The sequence below is a fragment of the Podarcis tiliguerta genome (assembly GCF_965153285.1).
Source record: "Podarcis tiliguerta genome assembly, chromosome: 9".
NCBI lineage: Eukaryota > Metazoa > Chordata > Lepidosauria > Squamata > Lacertidae > Podarcis > Podarcis tiliguerta.
In genome coordinates, this window is record NC_139542.1 from 65,223,864 (window position 1) to 65,241,727 (window position 17,864).

General features: G+C 40.0%; 1 protein-coding gene across 1 annotated transcript in view; it reads left to right on the forward strand.

The window, feature by feature from the left end:
• Positions 1-17,864, forward strand: part of DHX15 (DEAH-box helicase 15) — a 46,493-nt gene that overhangs the window by 17,506 nt on the left and 11,123 nt on the right. Inside the window, exons 4-10 of the mRNA XM_083458194.1 lie at positions 1,232-1,391; positions 1,828-2,046; positions 8,558-8,725; positions 10,420-10,506; positions 11,263-11,412; positions 13,300-13,408; positions 15,076-15,267. Of these exons, the coding sequence (XP_083314320.1) occupies positions 1,232-1,391; positions 1,828-2,046; positions 8,558-8,725; positions 10,420-10,506; positions 11,263-11,412; positions 13,300-13,408; positions 15,076-15,267 (1,085 nt within the window). The remainder of the gene's footprint in view (positions 1-1,231; positions 1,392-1,827; positions 2,047-8,557; positions 8,726-10,419; positions 10,507-11,262; positions 11,413-13,299; positions 13,409-15,075; positions 15,268-17,864) is intronic.

Consider the following 17,864-nt stretch of genomic DNA (forward strand, 5'->3'; position numbering starts at 1 on the left):
CAACCATCTGGGGGGGGGGGGAGGCTTTCGAAATTGCTTGCTCGCTAGCTTAGGAAGAGCTGTGAGCATTCATATGTCTGTTTTATTCAGTGCATGTAGAAAGTAACAACTACATTATGCTGTAGTACAGTATATCACATTTATTTGACCATGGTGTCTCTCAGACCACCCAGTCTGTTCCTGGAGGTTCTCTGAACCTGTTCTCTGGTTCCATGGCTTTTAAAGGGGAAAAGCTGTGTTCAAAACCTGCATGTACTATGGGTGTCCTTGTGTGAATGCAAAGAGATGAGGGTTATAAAAAGAAAGAGATAAAGAAATGAGGCTAGAGCAGAGAGCAGCACTTCCCAGACACTGTACTATGAGAGAACGGTGGGAGTGCAGTGAGGAAAAAACAAATTAGAGGTTTCTTTTGAGACCCATGTACCTATCCACAAAGGGGACTACTTGCTGCATCTCTGTATGACTCATTGTTCTGGCCCAGAACAGAGACACTTGCAGCAGCACAAGCAGATAGGTTCCACTCAGCATAGATAAGTTTACATTCTCCAAATGCAGACAAGTGTTGCCTGTCAGAAATACAAAGACCATTGACCTGGGGTGTCTGCAGTATGTTTTTAATGGCCAGGCTAAAGAAAAATGCACAAATTCTGTGCAAGGGATAAAGTGCAAATGTCAAAGTGCAAATAGATAAATAGGTACCGCTCCGGCGGGAAGGTAAACGGCGTTTCCATGCGCTGCTCTGATGCGCCAGAAGCAGCTTAGTCCTGCTGGCCACATGACCCGGAAGCTGTACGCCGGCTCCCTCGGCCAGTAAAGCGAGATGAGCACCGCAACCCCAGAGTCGGCCACGACTGGACCTTATGGTCAGGGGTCCCTTTACCTTTATATATACCAGAAATATGGTCGTGATGGAGAGGGATCTGTGTGGTATTTCTTGCTTTCATCACTGTCAAACAGGAAAGCTGGCAATGACATTGCACTTCCCCTAAGCAGCTAGACATACCTTGCTGCCATTATTAACATTATTAACTCATGACTATATCAACCAAGATTGCAAGGAAACAGTAAGTGTGGTGCTAACACTGACAAAAAACATTGGACTGTGTGCAGTTTAATCCTTCCAAGTTCAGGAAGAAGAAGATAGGAGAAAGTTAAGAGCATTTTCTGTATGAAGTAAGGGAAGAAGAAAAACATCCTGTATCTGGGATTAAAATATTGGTTTCCTGTTCAGGTACATGACTGATGGTATGTTACTACGTGAAGCTATGAATGACCCTTTGCTGGAACGTTATGGAGTAATAATTCTTGACGAAGCCCATGAAAGAACACTGGCTACCGATATTTTGATGGGAGTTCTAAAAGAGGTTGTAAGGCAAAGATCTGATTTAAAGGTCAGTAGTATATATCAAATGTAGAATGTTGGAAAACGCATTTGTAGAAGATGTTCTCACTACTGGATTGCTTTTCACATGGTTAAATAAGGGTTGCATTTTGTATGTGTGCTTGAAATTTGTTCATAGTGGGAACTTTTGTAATTCATGGAAAACCTTAGGTTATAAGTAATATTTTAGCAACTTTGTTCATCCCTTTCTTCCCCAATGTTTGCTTTATTAAACACACAGTACTATCCTGTGTGTATTTATTCAAAAGCAAGTCTCAATGAATTCCCAAGTGAGTGTACATAGGATAGTAACTTAAGCAAATGCGAATGTGAGGGTGTGATCATGTTGGTTTTGATATTCACGTTGCATTTTAGTGCACCTAAGAATTGGTATGTCGGAGCCAACTTAACATTTCCCCTTTAATATTTCCCCTTTAATATTGCAGGTTATAGTTATGAGTGCAACTCTTGATGCTGGCAAGTTTCAGATTTATTTTGACAACTGTCCTCTCCTCACTATTCCTGGCCGTACGCATCCTGTGGAGATCTTTTATACCCCAGAACCGGAAAGGGATTACCTTGAGGCAGCTATTCGTACAGTAATCCAGATTCATATGTGTGAAGAGGAGGAAGGAGATCTTCTACTTTTTCTTACTGGGCAAGAGGTATTTTTTGAGATTTTTTCTCATAAAGGTTGCACATGAGGTTTTTGCACTATATTAAAAAAGTATTTTATCTTAGGAGTTACTAACTACTTATTTTTCATCAGTGGCAGAGTTTCATAAGAAAAGCTCTGTGTGGATTACAGTTGAAATACAGTAAATGTTCAAACAGTAGTTAAAATGTAGACTGAGAAAAATAGTACTTGCATCTCAAGGAGAATGTGCTTCCTCTTTATTAATTTTTGCATAGCCTCGTAGCTGGCACCTGCTTAGGACTTTATAATCAAGAGAGTTTTTAAAAATTATTTAAAAGGTTTCATTTCAAAACGTTGCATTTACTGGAATCAAAGTCATAAGAGGCTATCTATGGATATACTTCATGGACGCGGGTGGCGCTTTGGGTAAAACCTCAGCACCTAGGACTTGCCGATCGCATGGTCGGTGGTTCGAATCGCCGCGGCGGGGTGAGCTTCCGTCGTTCGGTCCCAGCGCCTGCCAGCCTAGCAGTTCGAAAGCACATCAAAGTGCAAGTAGATAAGTAGGGACCGCTTACCAGCGGGAAGGTAAACGGCGTTCCGTGTGCTGCGCTGGCTCGCCAGATGCAGCTTGTCACGCTGGCCACGTGACCCGGAAGTGTCTGCGGACAGCGCTGGCTCCCGGCCTATAGAGTGAGATGAGCGCACAACCCTAGAGTCTGGCAAGACTGGCCCGTACGGGCAGGGGTACCTTTACCTTTACTATGAATATACTTCACAAATGTAACACCTTAGATTTCATTGTTACATTCAGAAGGTTTCCCCCTTGCAGAATGGCTGTTTCACTAGTGGGATGAAATTTGTGCATGCTACCCCAAATAAATTTATAACCAATCTAAACAAAAGATTTCTTTTAAAAGGCAAGATTGGATAAGAGATTTCTATTTCTGTAAAAGTTTCTAATTTGCTGATTCCCCTCTTTAAACCTTTCTAGATGTGTAGTGTTATTATTTAAGGTGATGTGCAGGCCACTTTTCAAAGGTTCTAAATGTGTAAACTGCGTGTAGCATATCTGTTCAATTCTGTCTTCTTGCAGTAAACTCACAGTGTTTTCCACTTCTAAACTACCTCATCTAGGTCCTGTAAGCAAATCCCTTATTGATGTGAGGTTTCAGTTGTTATATCCTCTTTGTATTGTAAAAGCACATACAGAGAACATATAGACAAAGCAAAAGATGTTGTGCTCTGAATATGGTGACTCCCCAAAGTCCTGATCTGATGGCGAAATCAGCAGCACAGCTGTGAAATAAAGCTATTGCATGTACTTAATTTGGAGGAAGTCAAAGACAATTTGAAAACAGTTTAAAATGGTTTTCTTCACTGTTCTGCAAGAGAGATTCCCATATATTTTCTCTTTCACACCATCCTTGCAGTCCAGTATTTGGCCCAGATCATCCCACTAGGTTGCAGATGGGATCAGGAGGAATCCATCCTGTATCATTAAATGACCCATAATGAAATTCCTTTTTCTTTCTGTTCCAACGAGTTCCAAGTTAATACTTGAGGAATCCAAGTTGCTACTTTCTCTGCAACAAGATAGTAGGATGCAATTGAAGTGGGAAAACCTGAACGTTTTCTGCTTGACAAAATATCTGTAATCCCTATCCACAGTCTTGGAATATTGAGGCGGGAGGTGGAGTGCTTTACGGTGGCAGTTTCTGTGGTTCACTGTGTGATTGTAGATAGTAGTGAATGTGCTGAGGTGTCCCTCCCCTACGGCTTTCATTAACTTAAGTCTCTTGCTGCATGCTGGCACATCTGAGTTGGGAGCAGTCACCAGTGTCCTTAGTCATTTGATTCAGCAGTATGGTTTCCCCCAGTTAAAGAAGCTGTGCTCCTGACTGGCTGGACACATGAAACAGCAATTCAATTGCTCTCTCCGTGTGAGGTGAGCTGTATGCTTCTTCGTATATTCTTTCCGTGCGAAAGAAGCTAAAGGGATAAAGAGCCTGGTGTGTGGAACTCCCATTTCTCTAACGTTCCAGAGATGTGATTGCAGAACCCATTTCAAAAGCGAACCCTGCCTCTGGTGCACGGGGACAAGGTGCAAAAGATGTTGTTTTGGGGACTTGCATTCAGTACAGTATTAGTATTTCCCTCCCTGACACGCCACCTTCTGCAGTTGTAGTTGCTGAAGAAGTTCTTGATCGGTTATCGCCATTTCTTTTTGATTAGGGGGCTGTGCTCACCTTCATATAAAATGTCAGAAGGAATGAACAGATCCCTATATCTTGTAGTCTGTTGCAGCTATTTCTGACTTAGCTGTGCTAGAGATAGGCAGTATAAAAAGCCGCACTAGCCTTTAATGTCCTGCAGATACTGGAAGATCTGGAGCAGGTTTGGCTAGGGCCCTGATTTGGAGCAATATCTGTAAACCACATTTCTTCCTCCTGGATCAAATGGAACAGATTCACCTTAGCACAGTCAGCTGTGTGACAGTAAAAATAAATTTCAATATAACAGGTTGTGCTTTGCCGGTAATACTTCACGACACAACCGGGAGGTGCAAGAAAATAGCTTTATTTTGTGTATTCTGCTGATTTTTGAATTAATAGACAGGATTGCTCTAATGTGCTGCTGATAAAAACATATGCCCATGAGACATGTTGGCTTTGCTCCTTCAAACTCATTTGTCAGACATTGTAAGCATATATGTCAGAAGAGACTTTCAGAAAGACAGTTTGAAATTTGTAACATTTTTCTAAATTGTATGCGACTAGCAGCAAGACAAGAAACATCCTGCACAAACAACTACAGTAAAGACAAAGTAGGACCTGAGGAATAAATCTTTTTGTAAAAACATGTGTAGAAAGTGAATTGACCGTTCAGCTTATGCGCTGCTCTTTGATGTAAACCGCAAGAGAGATGGATATACTGCGAAGATTTCTTCCGTTGCTTTAAATTGCCTAGCAAATGACTTGCTTTCCATACTGCACCCTTGTGTACTCATTACAACTAGACACATAAGCAAGCCATTTCAGTTGTCCAAATGTTCAGTTGCATCTTCCCATTTTTAACTTTCCAAGGAGGCACCTGTACTAACACAGTAGCCCTAAGTACGTTTAGGACTAACACTAATGTGTTCTGACAGTTAACTAATGTATTCTGCTGCAGCTGAAGACAAAAGGCATTTATTTGATGGCAGATTGAAGTATCTATAGAAACCTTAACTATATTTCCATCCTTGGTGGAGTTGAAACCCAAGGAATTGCATATACACTACATAATAATTAATTCTCCATTGATTTTATGATCGATTTAGAGGTTAGGAGAGGCTAATTACTGTTATAAAAAGTAACCTTTAGTCCAGATAGTCTTAATCTTTTTATTATATTCTGAACCATTTTCCTATATAGATATTCTTTTATGTTATGACTGTCATGTGGGAAGACAGCAGGGGAAAAAATCTGAATTAAAATTTGGCTGCTTCTGCACTGTGGTATAGCTGGTATTATGTACTTCAGCCAAAAGACAGAGCTCACAGTATGAAGAGAGGGAAGGCATTGTTAGAGATCGTGTAGCAGTCAAATTACTACTAGTCCATTGATTCTTAAACTGCAACAGCCGCATGGTAGGTTGCTTGAAAGACCTTTGTGGCGGCCATTACACGAGACGGTTGCTCACAGTGTCAATTGCTCTGATGGTGCCTTTTCAAAGGCTTTACAAAAAGAACTGCTTTTCAGCATGTTCTTTCAGGTGGTTGGTAAGACAAGAGCATTAAACTGCTTGTGGTCACTTGGGCTGCAGTTTAGGAAACGCTGCTCTAGTTGTATTCTGTTACCTGTTAGGGGGCTTCTGCAGCAACACTTTCCACCTGGCTATACATATATTCAAATGTATGCACAGCGTGTCAGCTATGAAAGGCTATTATGTGTATATTTGCAGCTTGTGCCTTTTACATGTTGGGAATTGGGAGCACTGCCACTTTTTCCATGCCTATACTCAGGGGTATACCCAAGTACAGAACGTTCCATTAGAAGCTATTCTTGATTAGCCAAATCCTTTGGGCAAAATGAATCTGGATAAAAAATTATTGATATTTCGAAGGACTTCCAAAGATCTCCTTGTGAGAAACGCCTTAGCTTTTTGTAAAAAGTCTCATATCCTACTGTGGTTTGTTGTTATTGCTTTGGGTTCTTATCATTTCCTGTCTTCCCATCCAATATAGTTGATAATATTGATGTCGGAAGCTTTGAGCTACTATAGACTGGTGCTGCATATGTAAATGGGCATTTTATTTAAATGCCAGATACAAACCAGCATGTTCACATGTTGATGTGTAATAACGTGAATTACTTCAAGGCTGGGACTTCTTCAGCCTTGTTCTCCATCTGGAATTAGAAACTTTGTGGTTGCTGGTCAACAGAGTAGACGTACAGACGCTCCTCAAAGTGTCACACAGGAAGAAAAGGCTGCTGAGCAAAATACTTTCCTTCCATTCTCCTTGGGGAGCCAACACTTCAGCTCATTGGTGTGCCCAGAAGAAACAAATATCTTAAGAGTCTGTCACTGTTGCTTAGCAACCTTTCTTGAAAGTGCAGAGAGTCCTATGTCGTAGCTTTGGTGGCCCTGTTTTCCACTCGGTGCTGTGGAAGAAAGATGCTTGTTCATAGTAGCACTTGCTATTCCAATAGTGCCTTTGCTCTTTTCTGTAGCAGCAATGGCAGGACCCAACCCTGTCAGTAATTGAGGGGGCTTGCTGTGACCTCTTATTTTTGTTTCCGAGCAGATTCTATGGCTTTCCAAAAAAAGCAAACTGTAGAATCCTGCTCTGATTCTAGCACATATTTGGAGAACTGAACTTACTATAAGATCATCTGGTCATTAACCATGAAACTACCTCCCTGCCCATTTTGAATTCATATTTTGTGTTCTTTTAATCTGACATCTATAGGTTTTACAAACCTACTACGGTGATTTCCGCATTCTAAAATGGAATGTTCAAATTATTCTGTTTCAATATTTTAAGTATTGAACATGTCTATTGAGTGAGCACTTTTATATAGAGTCTTGGGTTCCACCAAATAATCTTAACCACATTGTGTGATGCATTTGAACTAATGTGGTCACAGTATGCATTCACTGTAATTAGAACACATAATATACCCATTGTGAAGCAGGGGATATTACAATGCATGGCTTATTGTTTCTATTCTGTAGCAAATTACTATGAGGCTAACAAACTTTGCATGTTACTGGATATATATCATAAATTTATTGGGTTTTGGCTTCACCTGTTTTGAAACTATTTTTGTGATGTAACTAGAAAGTTGTCTGAACTTTTTAAGCATTTCAGCAGCGCAAAATACCTAAACCATAGCTTTAACACAGTAACTATATTTTTTGTTTCTAGTTTAGTAGACCAGTAGGGGGCATCCTAACCCAGAGGGATAGAGGTATTTCTTTTCACATTGAAATCATTTTTGCAAGAAAGCACTAAGAAACTAAAAAAAGCTTTCTGATTTCAAAAAGGTATTCATGCCATTCCAGTCCCCCTCTTAATATTTTAGGGGTTTTTTTTTGTAGCAAGTTCTATTGAAGTATAAAGTGATCAGTAGGTGGTGTGATTCTAGATTGCTGAATAGAACACGAAACAAAAGACAACTACATCTTCATTATAGTCTTGATTGGAAAATAAGTGGTAGAACCATAATTTCTGTAGCAGCTCTCTGTATAAAGTGCATGGTTCATGCTTCACTATACTGTATCTTGCCTTTTAGTCTTGTTTAAGACAAACTACTGCTACTCATTCATCTTTTTCATCTGTTTTAGTATTAAATAATGTGGTAATAATGTGACAATTCATGTTTTTCTGTGCTTCCCACCATAGGATAGGTTAATGGGTGAGACTAGCTCAGAACTTTAATAATATCTTAGCTTGTTGATAAATACCTTGAAGTTCAATAACAGTGTAGCCTTTTCCATGGGAAGATACAAAACAATTTCTAGTAAGAGTTCTGAGGTCTTTCATAAACCATGTTAACTTGGACTGAGAGGAGGCTGTTTCTTGAGCATCTATGTTTATACTGTAAAGGTGTTTGTTCTCATTAGATACAATGAAGCAAATCTTCCATATAATTGCATTAGTGATACGTGACATTAAAGCTTAATTGGCTTATTTAAAATATCTTGCACATCAATTTCTTTTAGATTCTGAAAATTGAAAAGGTCATGAGTGCAGTTTAATATTCCTGGGTGAGAGATTTCAATTTTAGTACAATTTGTAGAGAATTAATTAGGAAATACGACTAAAAGAAAAAGGGTGTTGAATGCAAATAAGGCTGTTATGCTCATTGGAATAAAGACTATGAGGCATCTTGGACTGCTGTGGAAGTCCCATTGAAAATTCAACAAATGTCCAAATTAGTTTAAAAATAACTTGTTTTGTAGCATGTTGTTGTCTTTTTTTTTTTTTTAAGCTTTCAAAGCCATTAAGCTGGAAAAAAGTTTAAAGTTTTCATGGACTCTTGTTTGTGTAGGAAATAGATGAAGCCTGTAAGAGGATAAAGCGTGAAATTGATGATCTGGGCCCTGAAGTTGGTGACATTAAAATCATTCCATTATATTCTACACTTCCGCCGCAGCAGCAACAGAGGATTTTTGAGCCTCCCCCTCCCAAAAAAACAAATGGTGCAATAGGACGAAAGGTAAAGTTATTAACACTATTATCCTATACCCGTTTAGGTGAGAGTTAGTCACATTGAAATCAGTGGAACTTATTTCAGAGTAGACATGTATAGAATTACACTGTAAACATTTTATAGCTTGGCATATATTGCCGTAATCTGGTTACTGTGCATCGCAAAAGAACTTAGCTTTGAGCTTCACATGCTAAAACATCTAATATTTGGGAAATGTGGTCCAGTTTACTTTCTCATCTCTCACCCTTTGTGTCTTTCCAGCTGATTTTAGGGTGCTGTGATGTTTAAGTTCATCATTGGTGATTTCCGCAGTGTTCTTTTCTTCCACGTGGCTTTGTCCCGTAAACAGGAATGAATCATGTTGTTTAATTTTAAAAATAAAGAAATCAATGAACTTTATTTGTAATCATTAATGCATTAACTTTAAATGCATGATTTAAAAGATTTCAGTGAAGCAGAATTTTAGAAATAGCTTCAATCGAGGGGTGTGAAAAGGAGAAGCTTAGTGAGTTGCCATTGATATGGGAATATGCAGTTTGAGAATTAGATTGTTGTGTTATTTCTCAAACTGATGTTTCAAAGTACCCTGCGGGGCCAAAGCAGCCTTGGGTGTGATTTGGCAGACTTATAATTGTGAGTGTTATAATGAGGTTTTAAGTTCAAAGTAGCTAGAAGCCAGAAACACAACATTTAAAAAAAATGAGTAATCATGTGGTATGGTGATCTAGAACTGGTTTCTTCAACCTTTTCTGACCTTGGACCTGCTTTTAACCCAAACATGCGTTGGGGGACCCAATTCTTAATTGTTGACCATATATTTGCATGGTGGTAGTGCTCCTGTTGTGACCCACCTTGGATCAGGGTGTGACCCACAAGTGGGTCCAGCTGCACCATTTGAAGACCTGTTATCTAGAATAAAGAGATGAGATGTTCTTATCTCTGAGCTGCATTCTTTCAAGGCTCTGCTTTCTTCTCCCAGCTTCAGCTGTTAGAAAGAGTGTGGGGCTTGGGATAACAACTGACAGAGTGGTCACAACAATAATTCTGCTCATGTTAGCATGCCCCAGATTGTTGTTCAGCAGTGGGTTGAAGGGAAGGTCTCCCTGAAAGTAAGGTATGCTTGCTTGTGTTTGGAGACCTCACCCACGTTGAATGATGCAGCTGGGTTACATAATGTGGCAGTGCTTATATTGCAGGTGGCAACAGAATAACAGCGAAAGCTATTCTCGTTTGCAAGCAGAAACCCTTGTAGCATGACCTATTTGCATTGGCTTTCCCATTCAGGCTGCCAGGCCATTCTGGGGAAGCCACACACACTCTATAACTGATGTAATACATGACATCAGAGATGTAGCAATGGCAGAGGAAGGGGGAGGAAAGGAGGATGATTCAGGCAAGAGCGGAAGAGGGGAGGTTGAAGCTGAGAATAACCTCTCCCCACCTTAGAGCTCTACTAAGGTACACACTCCCAGCTCCTTTTTGCAGGGCTTGTTTAAACCACTGAGATTTGAAGGAGGTTACAATGAACAGTGTGGGTGGAAAGTCCTTTGCAGAGCTGATTACAATGGGCTTTCATGCAGCCCGTGCTTGAAATCCCAACAAAAAGGCTTCAAAGTGCGGCAGCACCTAACATCACTATACAGCATTTTTGCCTTATTTGTATCATTCACAGAAGAGATGTCTATTTTATCGTTCAACAGGTAGTTGTGTCAACTAATATTGCTGAGACATCATTGACAATAGATGGCGTTGTGTTTGTCATTGATCCTGGATTTGCCAAGCAAAAGGTAAACATGGATTCTTTCATACGTGCTAGATCATTTCCCCGGAACTTAAGATGGAATTACTTAGAATTGACCTGTCTTTGGTCTTCTTTCCTACTTTTTATGGTTAACAGGGTTAAATGTGTGGATCCGTAAGTGGAAGAAAAAGTAGGTAGAAGTGCTGTGCGACAAGTAGGCCAGTGCTGTAAGAGTTCATGTTGTAGCACTCCTCAGTTTCTGGAAGAATATTTCTGATAGCACATGGTGCTGATAACGCCAGGATTGCAGGTTTGAGTCCTGTATGAGATAGTTGCATATTCTTGTGTTACAGGGGAATCAGTGTTCCCCAACCTTGGGCCTCCAGCTGTTTTTGGACTACAACTCCCATCATCCCTCGCTAGCAACACCAGTGGTCAAGGATGATGGGAATTGTAGTCTAAAAACAGCTGGAGGCCCAAGGTTGGGGAACATTGGACTAGATGATTCGCAGGGTCCCTTCCAGCTCTAAGATTCTCTGAGTCAATGAGGATTGAGTTACACTTAGTTACAAAACTCCAGTGCAGCATGTGGAAAGCCATTCTCTCTTGCTTTTAAAACCAGTTGTGACACCAACCTGCTTAGTAGATTATACTTCGAAAGTGAACAAAATAGTAGATATGGCTTAGTTTTGTTCCTTGTTTAACAAGCCACCTATCGGAATGGATTTCTTCTTACATATTTCATATTTGAACTTCGAAGTACTCATACTAGTTTTCTGTACTTAACTCTTCCATCAAATAGGTATACAATCCTCGTATAAGAGTCGAGTCTCTCTTGGTGACCGCAATAAGTAAAGCTTCTGCTCAGCAAAGAGCTGGCCGTGCTGGTCGTACTAGGCCAGGCAAGTGCTTCCGACTGTATACGGAGAAGGCTTACAAAACCGAGATGCAGGTGCGTAAATTCCTTTTTTAAAGATCTACCATATTTTTTGCTCCATAAGACGCATCTAGTTTTTAGAAGAGGGAAAAAAATATTCTGAACGAAACAGTGGATGTATGCTTTTTGTGGTTCATGCTGTGGCCACAGACATGTGATTTGACGGTGAGTTTCGGGTAGCCCAATGCAAAAATCCTGAGAATCCATGTGGATCCGTTTTTGCACCATTGCAGCCCCACACAACAGTGGGTGGGTGATTTTTTTGGTGCAGGCTGTAGCCATGGACATGCTATGTGATCTGATGGTGAAATTTGGGTGACCCAATGTAAAAATCCATGGGCTTTTACCTCCCCCCTCCCAGGCAGCTTCCTTTATCTCCCTTATCTCGCTTGCGATCAGCGGCTTTGTTTCAACACCCACTTCCCTCTTTCAAAAGAAAGAGCATGATCTGCTTTTCGCCCCTGGGCAATTCAGCTCCAGGGACCACACATTCGCCCCATAAGACATTTCCCCTTACTTTTTAGGAAGAAAAAAGTGTGTCTTATGGAGCAAAAATTACAGTATTTTAGAAGCCAATTATTACACTAGAGTTTAATACAGGATGTCCAGAATTTTTTTTAAAAAAATAATTTATCATCAAAAGACGTAATAATAGTCTCCCTTTGGAGCTGGGAACTATGTATCATGCTAGACGACTTGACTGTCAGCCTTGTTAGATTATTTTGGTTGTGGAAGGTTGTGATACTACTCTTCTGATGCTACTTCTGCTTCTCGGATTGAAGATGTTCAACATTTTCATTTGCCTTTATCTCAAGTACAGCGCAATTCTGAGTGAGTCTCAGGTGGGGTGCAAGGAAGCAAGTCATCTGCTACTGCCAAAGTCCTGCTAGTTTGTGCCAGTTGAGGCAGGAGGTTCAGCTTCCCGCCTCCTTCTCCCATAGGGATACTTTTTGTGTGTGCAATTCTCTCCCTTGGTTTTCAGTATGAGAAAGCTCCAGGCTGGTACGAATGAGGGGCTTGATCCTGGAGCCTCCCCGATGAACCAGTCCCTGCCCTTCCCCTAGAATACCCAATTCTGGTTTGAGGTACTTTGAGTTAAATTGCTGGCTGCTTCCAATGGGAACATCTCTGGTGGTAGTTTTATGCCCATGGAACTTTACCATTGAATACTTAACAATTGCATACACACATACACAGATCTTCGCATAAACAATTGTGGCCGTTGTTGTCAAGCAAGGTAGAAGTGCCTCTTTATGGATTTTGTAAATAGGAGTATTAATAAAGTATAAAAGGGTCTTTATTCCTGATTGCCCTGTAGTAGACCAGTATTTCTTAGCAAAAGAACAAGCCAGCATAAATTGAAATAAAGTTCCCATTTCTTTTCTTTACATTTCTAGTATAGAATAACTTAAGTACACATAATTTTGCATAATTTTTGAGATGTGCCATGTAGTTTTGTCATCATTTTACTTCCAGATACTTTTCTAAACATTAATTTTTAAAAAATGACCTAGGTCTTGTATCCATTTCATTGTAAAGTTTAACTTGCTCTGTTTTATGTTGCCCTTCATCTGAGAATTACAGGGTAGTTTACAATTTAAAAACACAAAAATGCATAATTTAGTAACAAACAACAACAATGATCTCCCCCCGCCCCCAGTCTAAGTCCTGTTGAATAAATGAACATAAGTATATTAATGGACAGAGAACTATAGTTTAATTGTGTCTTGGGCCATTGGGACAGGTATAACAGTACCACATTTACAACCCCAGGTATGGCCCACTGAGGCTGTAGTCTTCTGTTCCAGCTGTGGATGCAGTCTTCATTCTTTTGGATAATGGGAAAAATTACAGATACGATACTAAAGTGAAACCAAAATTAATAAAATATTTGTTTTCCAGGACAACACCTATCCTGAAATTCTAAGGTCCAACTTGGGTTCTGTGGTATTACAGCTGAAGAAACTAGGCATAGATGATTTGGTTCATTTTGATTTTATGGACCCACCAGGTATGTTTTTTGTAAAAGCTTCAACATGCAGTAATATAATAAGCAATATCTAGATCATTGTTTTGTCAGGAACTTTGCCGTAGCCTGAAATAAATTTGTTCCCTGAAGAGAATATACCACATTATCAGCCTAAACAGAAAGATGAGAAAGGAGTCCAGTAGTCACTAATCAGTATTCTTATGTCATGCTTAAAAAATGAAAGCCGCGATGGCTTTGCTAGCTTCCTGCTGAACTTGTGAATGTATGGCACATAAAATGCAAGACAGGTGTTACGATGATGAACAGCAGACTATCTAGCACAGGGGTCAGCAGACTTTTTAAGCAGGGGGCCGGTCCCCCGTCCCTCAGATCATGTGGTGGGAGCCTGACTATATTTTGGAAAGAAGAAGAAAAAAGAATGAATTCCTATGCCCCACAAATAACCCAGAGATGCATTTTAAATAAAAGGACACATTCTACTCACGCTGATTCCTGGACCGTCCGCGAGCCGGATTTAGAAGGTGATTGGACTGGATCCGGCCCCTGGGCCTTAGTTTGCCGACCCATGATCTAGCATGAGGCAATGGTCACCATAATTTGTTTGGGCCACAACTTGTTTTGGAATGTAGTGTTGATCCAGTGTTACAAGGTATTGTAACAATTTGGCTTTTAAAGTGTTTAGGGAAGGGCCACATCTCAGTTGTATAATATCTACTTTCCTGCATAAGGCATTAGGTTCAATCCCTGGGTATCTCCAGGTATGGTTGGAAAGGTCTCCAATCTGAAATCGTGGAGAGCCACTCCACTGCCAGTCATTGCATACATTCTTGAGCTAGATGGATTAATGATCTAACTCAGTAAAAGGCAACTTCCTGTGTTCCTGTTGAGTAGTTTTATGTTCTGATGTATCCCTCCCCATGTGAGTAATGACTGAAGAAGGCTTGCAAAAATATATATATCAAAAGATAAGAACTTGCCATAGGTTTTGGCAAGTAAAAAGGTAAAGGTAAAGGTACCCCTGCCCGTACGGGCCAGTCTGACTCTGGGGTTGTGCGCCCATCTCACTTAAGAGGCCGGGGGCCAGCGCTGTCCGAAGACACTTCCGGGTCACGTGGCCAGCGTGACAAAGCTGCATCTGGCGAGCCAGCACAGCACACGGAAACGCCGTTTACCTTCCCGCCAGCAAGCGGTCCCTATTTATCTACTTGCACCCGAGGGTGCTTTCGAACTGCTAGGTTGGCAGGCGCTGGGACCGAACAACGGGAGCGCACCCCGCCGCGGGGATTCGAACCGCCGACCTTTCGATCGGCAAGTCCTAGGCACTGAGGCTTTTGCCCACAGCGCCACCCATGTCCCTATTTTATGCCAAATACAGTTTCATCAATATCCCTACTTACAGATGTATCAAATGGCTAGAAGAGAGTCTGCAGAACATCATACCCGTAGTCGGTCCCAAAATGGCTAATCTGAAAACAGATGTGATTCTTGTTGAACACAACCCTAAAGCAAATTTGAGTTTTATTTGATTCCTTGGTGGCTAGATCTCGGTAACTTAATTTTCTGGTAGATTGTATTCTGGATTTTGTCAGCTACAGAATGGAAAATGAGATTGCTTATAAAAGTGTACTTACATTTTTGCTTCCTAAAGGCAGATTAATTTATAAGAGTATGTTGTTGTTTTTTTGCAGCTCCAGAGACCTTGATGAGAGCACTTGAGCTTTTGAATTACCTAGCTGCTTTAAATGACGATGGAGACTTGACTGAACTGGGATCCATGATGGCAGAATTTCCTCTCGATCCACAGCTGGCTAAAATGGTTATAGCAAGTTGCGACTACAACTGTTCTAATGAGATTCTATCTATTACTGCCATGCTGTCAGGTAATAGCAGGGACAGAGATGCCAATCAAAACACAGATCTCCAGTTAGGGGAAGCTTGTATTATTGTTCCTGCAACAGGACTTATAACTTCTAAACAGTTTGAACTGTGCCTTTCCAAGTTATTGTATAGCGTGATACATAATGGAGTAAAGTTTATAAATGAAATCAACACTGAAGCTAAAGAAGTCATTGTGTGTGAAATGGTCTAACTTCTCTCACGGCAGCAAAAAAATATACCTACTAAGGATTCCAGATCATAGGAGTTCATTTCTGTCTCTTAAATTTTTAACTTATGCCCATTTTTTTTTTGTTACCAAGTGATTGATAGTCATAATCATCCACTTTATTTTCAGCCCTTTAACTTGTGGTCGCCACTTACATAGCTAGTATGTACCAGTTTTTCTGTAGAAGAATCCTAGCATAAACGTCTCAGGTTTTCATTGATAAAAGGGAATGCCAGGCGGAGAAAGCATTTTCTTAGCATTAGCGCATCACAGTTTTTGAAAGGGTGGCCGATGCAGAAATTGTAGTGTGGACTTGTCTGAACAGCAGTCTTTTGTTACCGTGGACAAGTTTTCATTAGGGCTGGAATCCAAAGAGCTGCCTGGATGGATCCGAGGACTTGGGCCTGCTTAGTGGGGTTTTTAAAACTTTGAGAAGCATCCCCAGCGATATCGCATGCTGCTTTTGAAAGTTGACTTCAGTTTCAAAAGTGGTTTGCACAGGGATGCTGCTGTTTGAGAAGCTCAAGCCCGGAGCCCTGTTTGACATGTGGAACTAGTATTTTCTTTGGGTACCAGCCTAAACCTTTAAAAATAACCTGCTCAGAATCTGTGCAGGTAAGGCAAGAAATACCTATTTTGTATGTGCTGAAACCTTTCCCATAGTAACTTCTCATCGTACATTCAACAAGATGTCAACAAGATGGCAAGTAAGATAAAGGTTTTGAGTAAGACAACCCATCACTTTATTATTGCAGCGTATTAACAATATTTTTCAAAAAGCAAGCTACAATGTTTATTGCAGAATTTTGACAGTTCAGACTCAGAGCAGCTGGGCAGGGCAGAATCTAATTGTTTCATGTAAATTGTTGTTTTATCTGCGGAGGTGGTGGTAGGTGGATGCCTGCCTTTTTATGCCATGAATTTCCATCAAACCAAGCAAAGACTTGATGCAAGCTCTTGCTTCCAACTGCATAGTATTAATTTCTTTAACTGCATATGTCAATATTTTGAAGGAAGACATATTACTTTAACCTTGCCCTCTGCAAATATTTAACAAAATATTCATACCTTCATGCTTTTAAAATGGGTGCACTCATTATTTGTTACAGTATTTTATTACTAGCACACAATCTTAAAAAAAAATTCTTATTCTAAGGGATAGCTATTTTCTTGGATGCAGTTAAGGTGCAGTGATTTCTAAAATCATGTTGCTTTCTAAAGTGTCGCCAACAGAATCAATAAACATAATTACAGTGAGCAAAATGTGAAGCGAGACATGACACCCCGGGTTTAGAGTACAGGACTATACCAGTCTACTCAGAAGTAAGTCACCCTGAGTTCCAGGTGTGTGGGTATAGATGTGTGTAAACAATTAAATGGACACAAGTGTTAGATAAAATGAAATAGGAAATAGTAAAGCTTACTAAAGCTACCCAAACTGAAGTAATTTTGATTCTTTAAACTAAAGCCATAATAAGATGCCTTTAAGCAGATGATAAAAAGTACAGCTTTTCATTCTACAACTTACAGTAAGAATACAACTAATTTTTATTTGTAAATACTAGTAATTAGATCAGTGAATTAATGGCTTTTTGCCATAATGCTTTTTATTAGCCTTAGAGCCAAATAATTCAAATAATTTTCTGTCTTTGGAGTACTCTATTTTGTAGAATAGACTTTGGTTCATGGTTTTTTTAAATTACGCACTGTAAACAGTGTGGCTCTTGCAGTACTTCGGTTGGCATATTGCAGTTGTGCAGAATATTCAATTTCCGTATTGTTATCAATCTTTTCCCAGTGTGTCTGCGCAGTTAGGAGGCTGATAGACCAATTTAAAAGTTGTGTGTATTACTTATTTTAAAAAATCGTGATAGGAGTCTTTACAAGCTTTGGTTGTGACCGAAGCAAAAATACCATGAAGTTTAAATGGCAGGTAGACATTCATTCTTGTTCTTTCATCATCCATTATGTTTGGTTTTAGTTAAACACATGTGTAGGTTTTAAGATGATATTTGCACAAAATTTCTAGGGGAAAGACTTAGAAGCATGTATGAAAGACGTATACATAATTTCTATAAGTCAGAGAAGCTTGTGCTAGCATCAAATGAGCTGCTTTATGGAGTGTTTATCTCCTATAAATAGTAAAATCACTACTGGTGGTTATTAATTACCCTTCATTTTGACATTTTCAATTACATCAGAAAAAAATGCATTGTTTAAACAGTTCAATGTGTAAAGAGCACTAGTAGAGTCACAGTGCACTAAATTCAGATTTGCTTGTTAAGGTCTGAAAAAGCTGCTGAGCAGTCTACCTTCCACCACTGCCGCAAACTTCAGAGCCCTGGACTGCTATACACGCGTACACACGTTTAT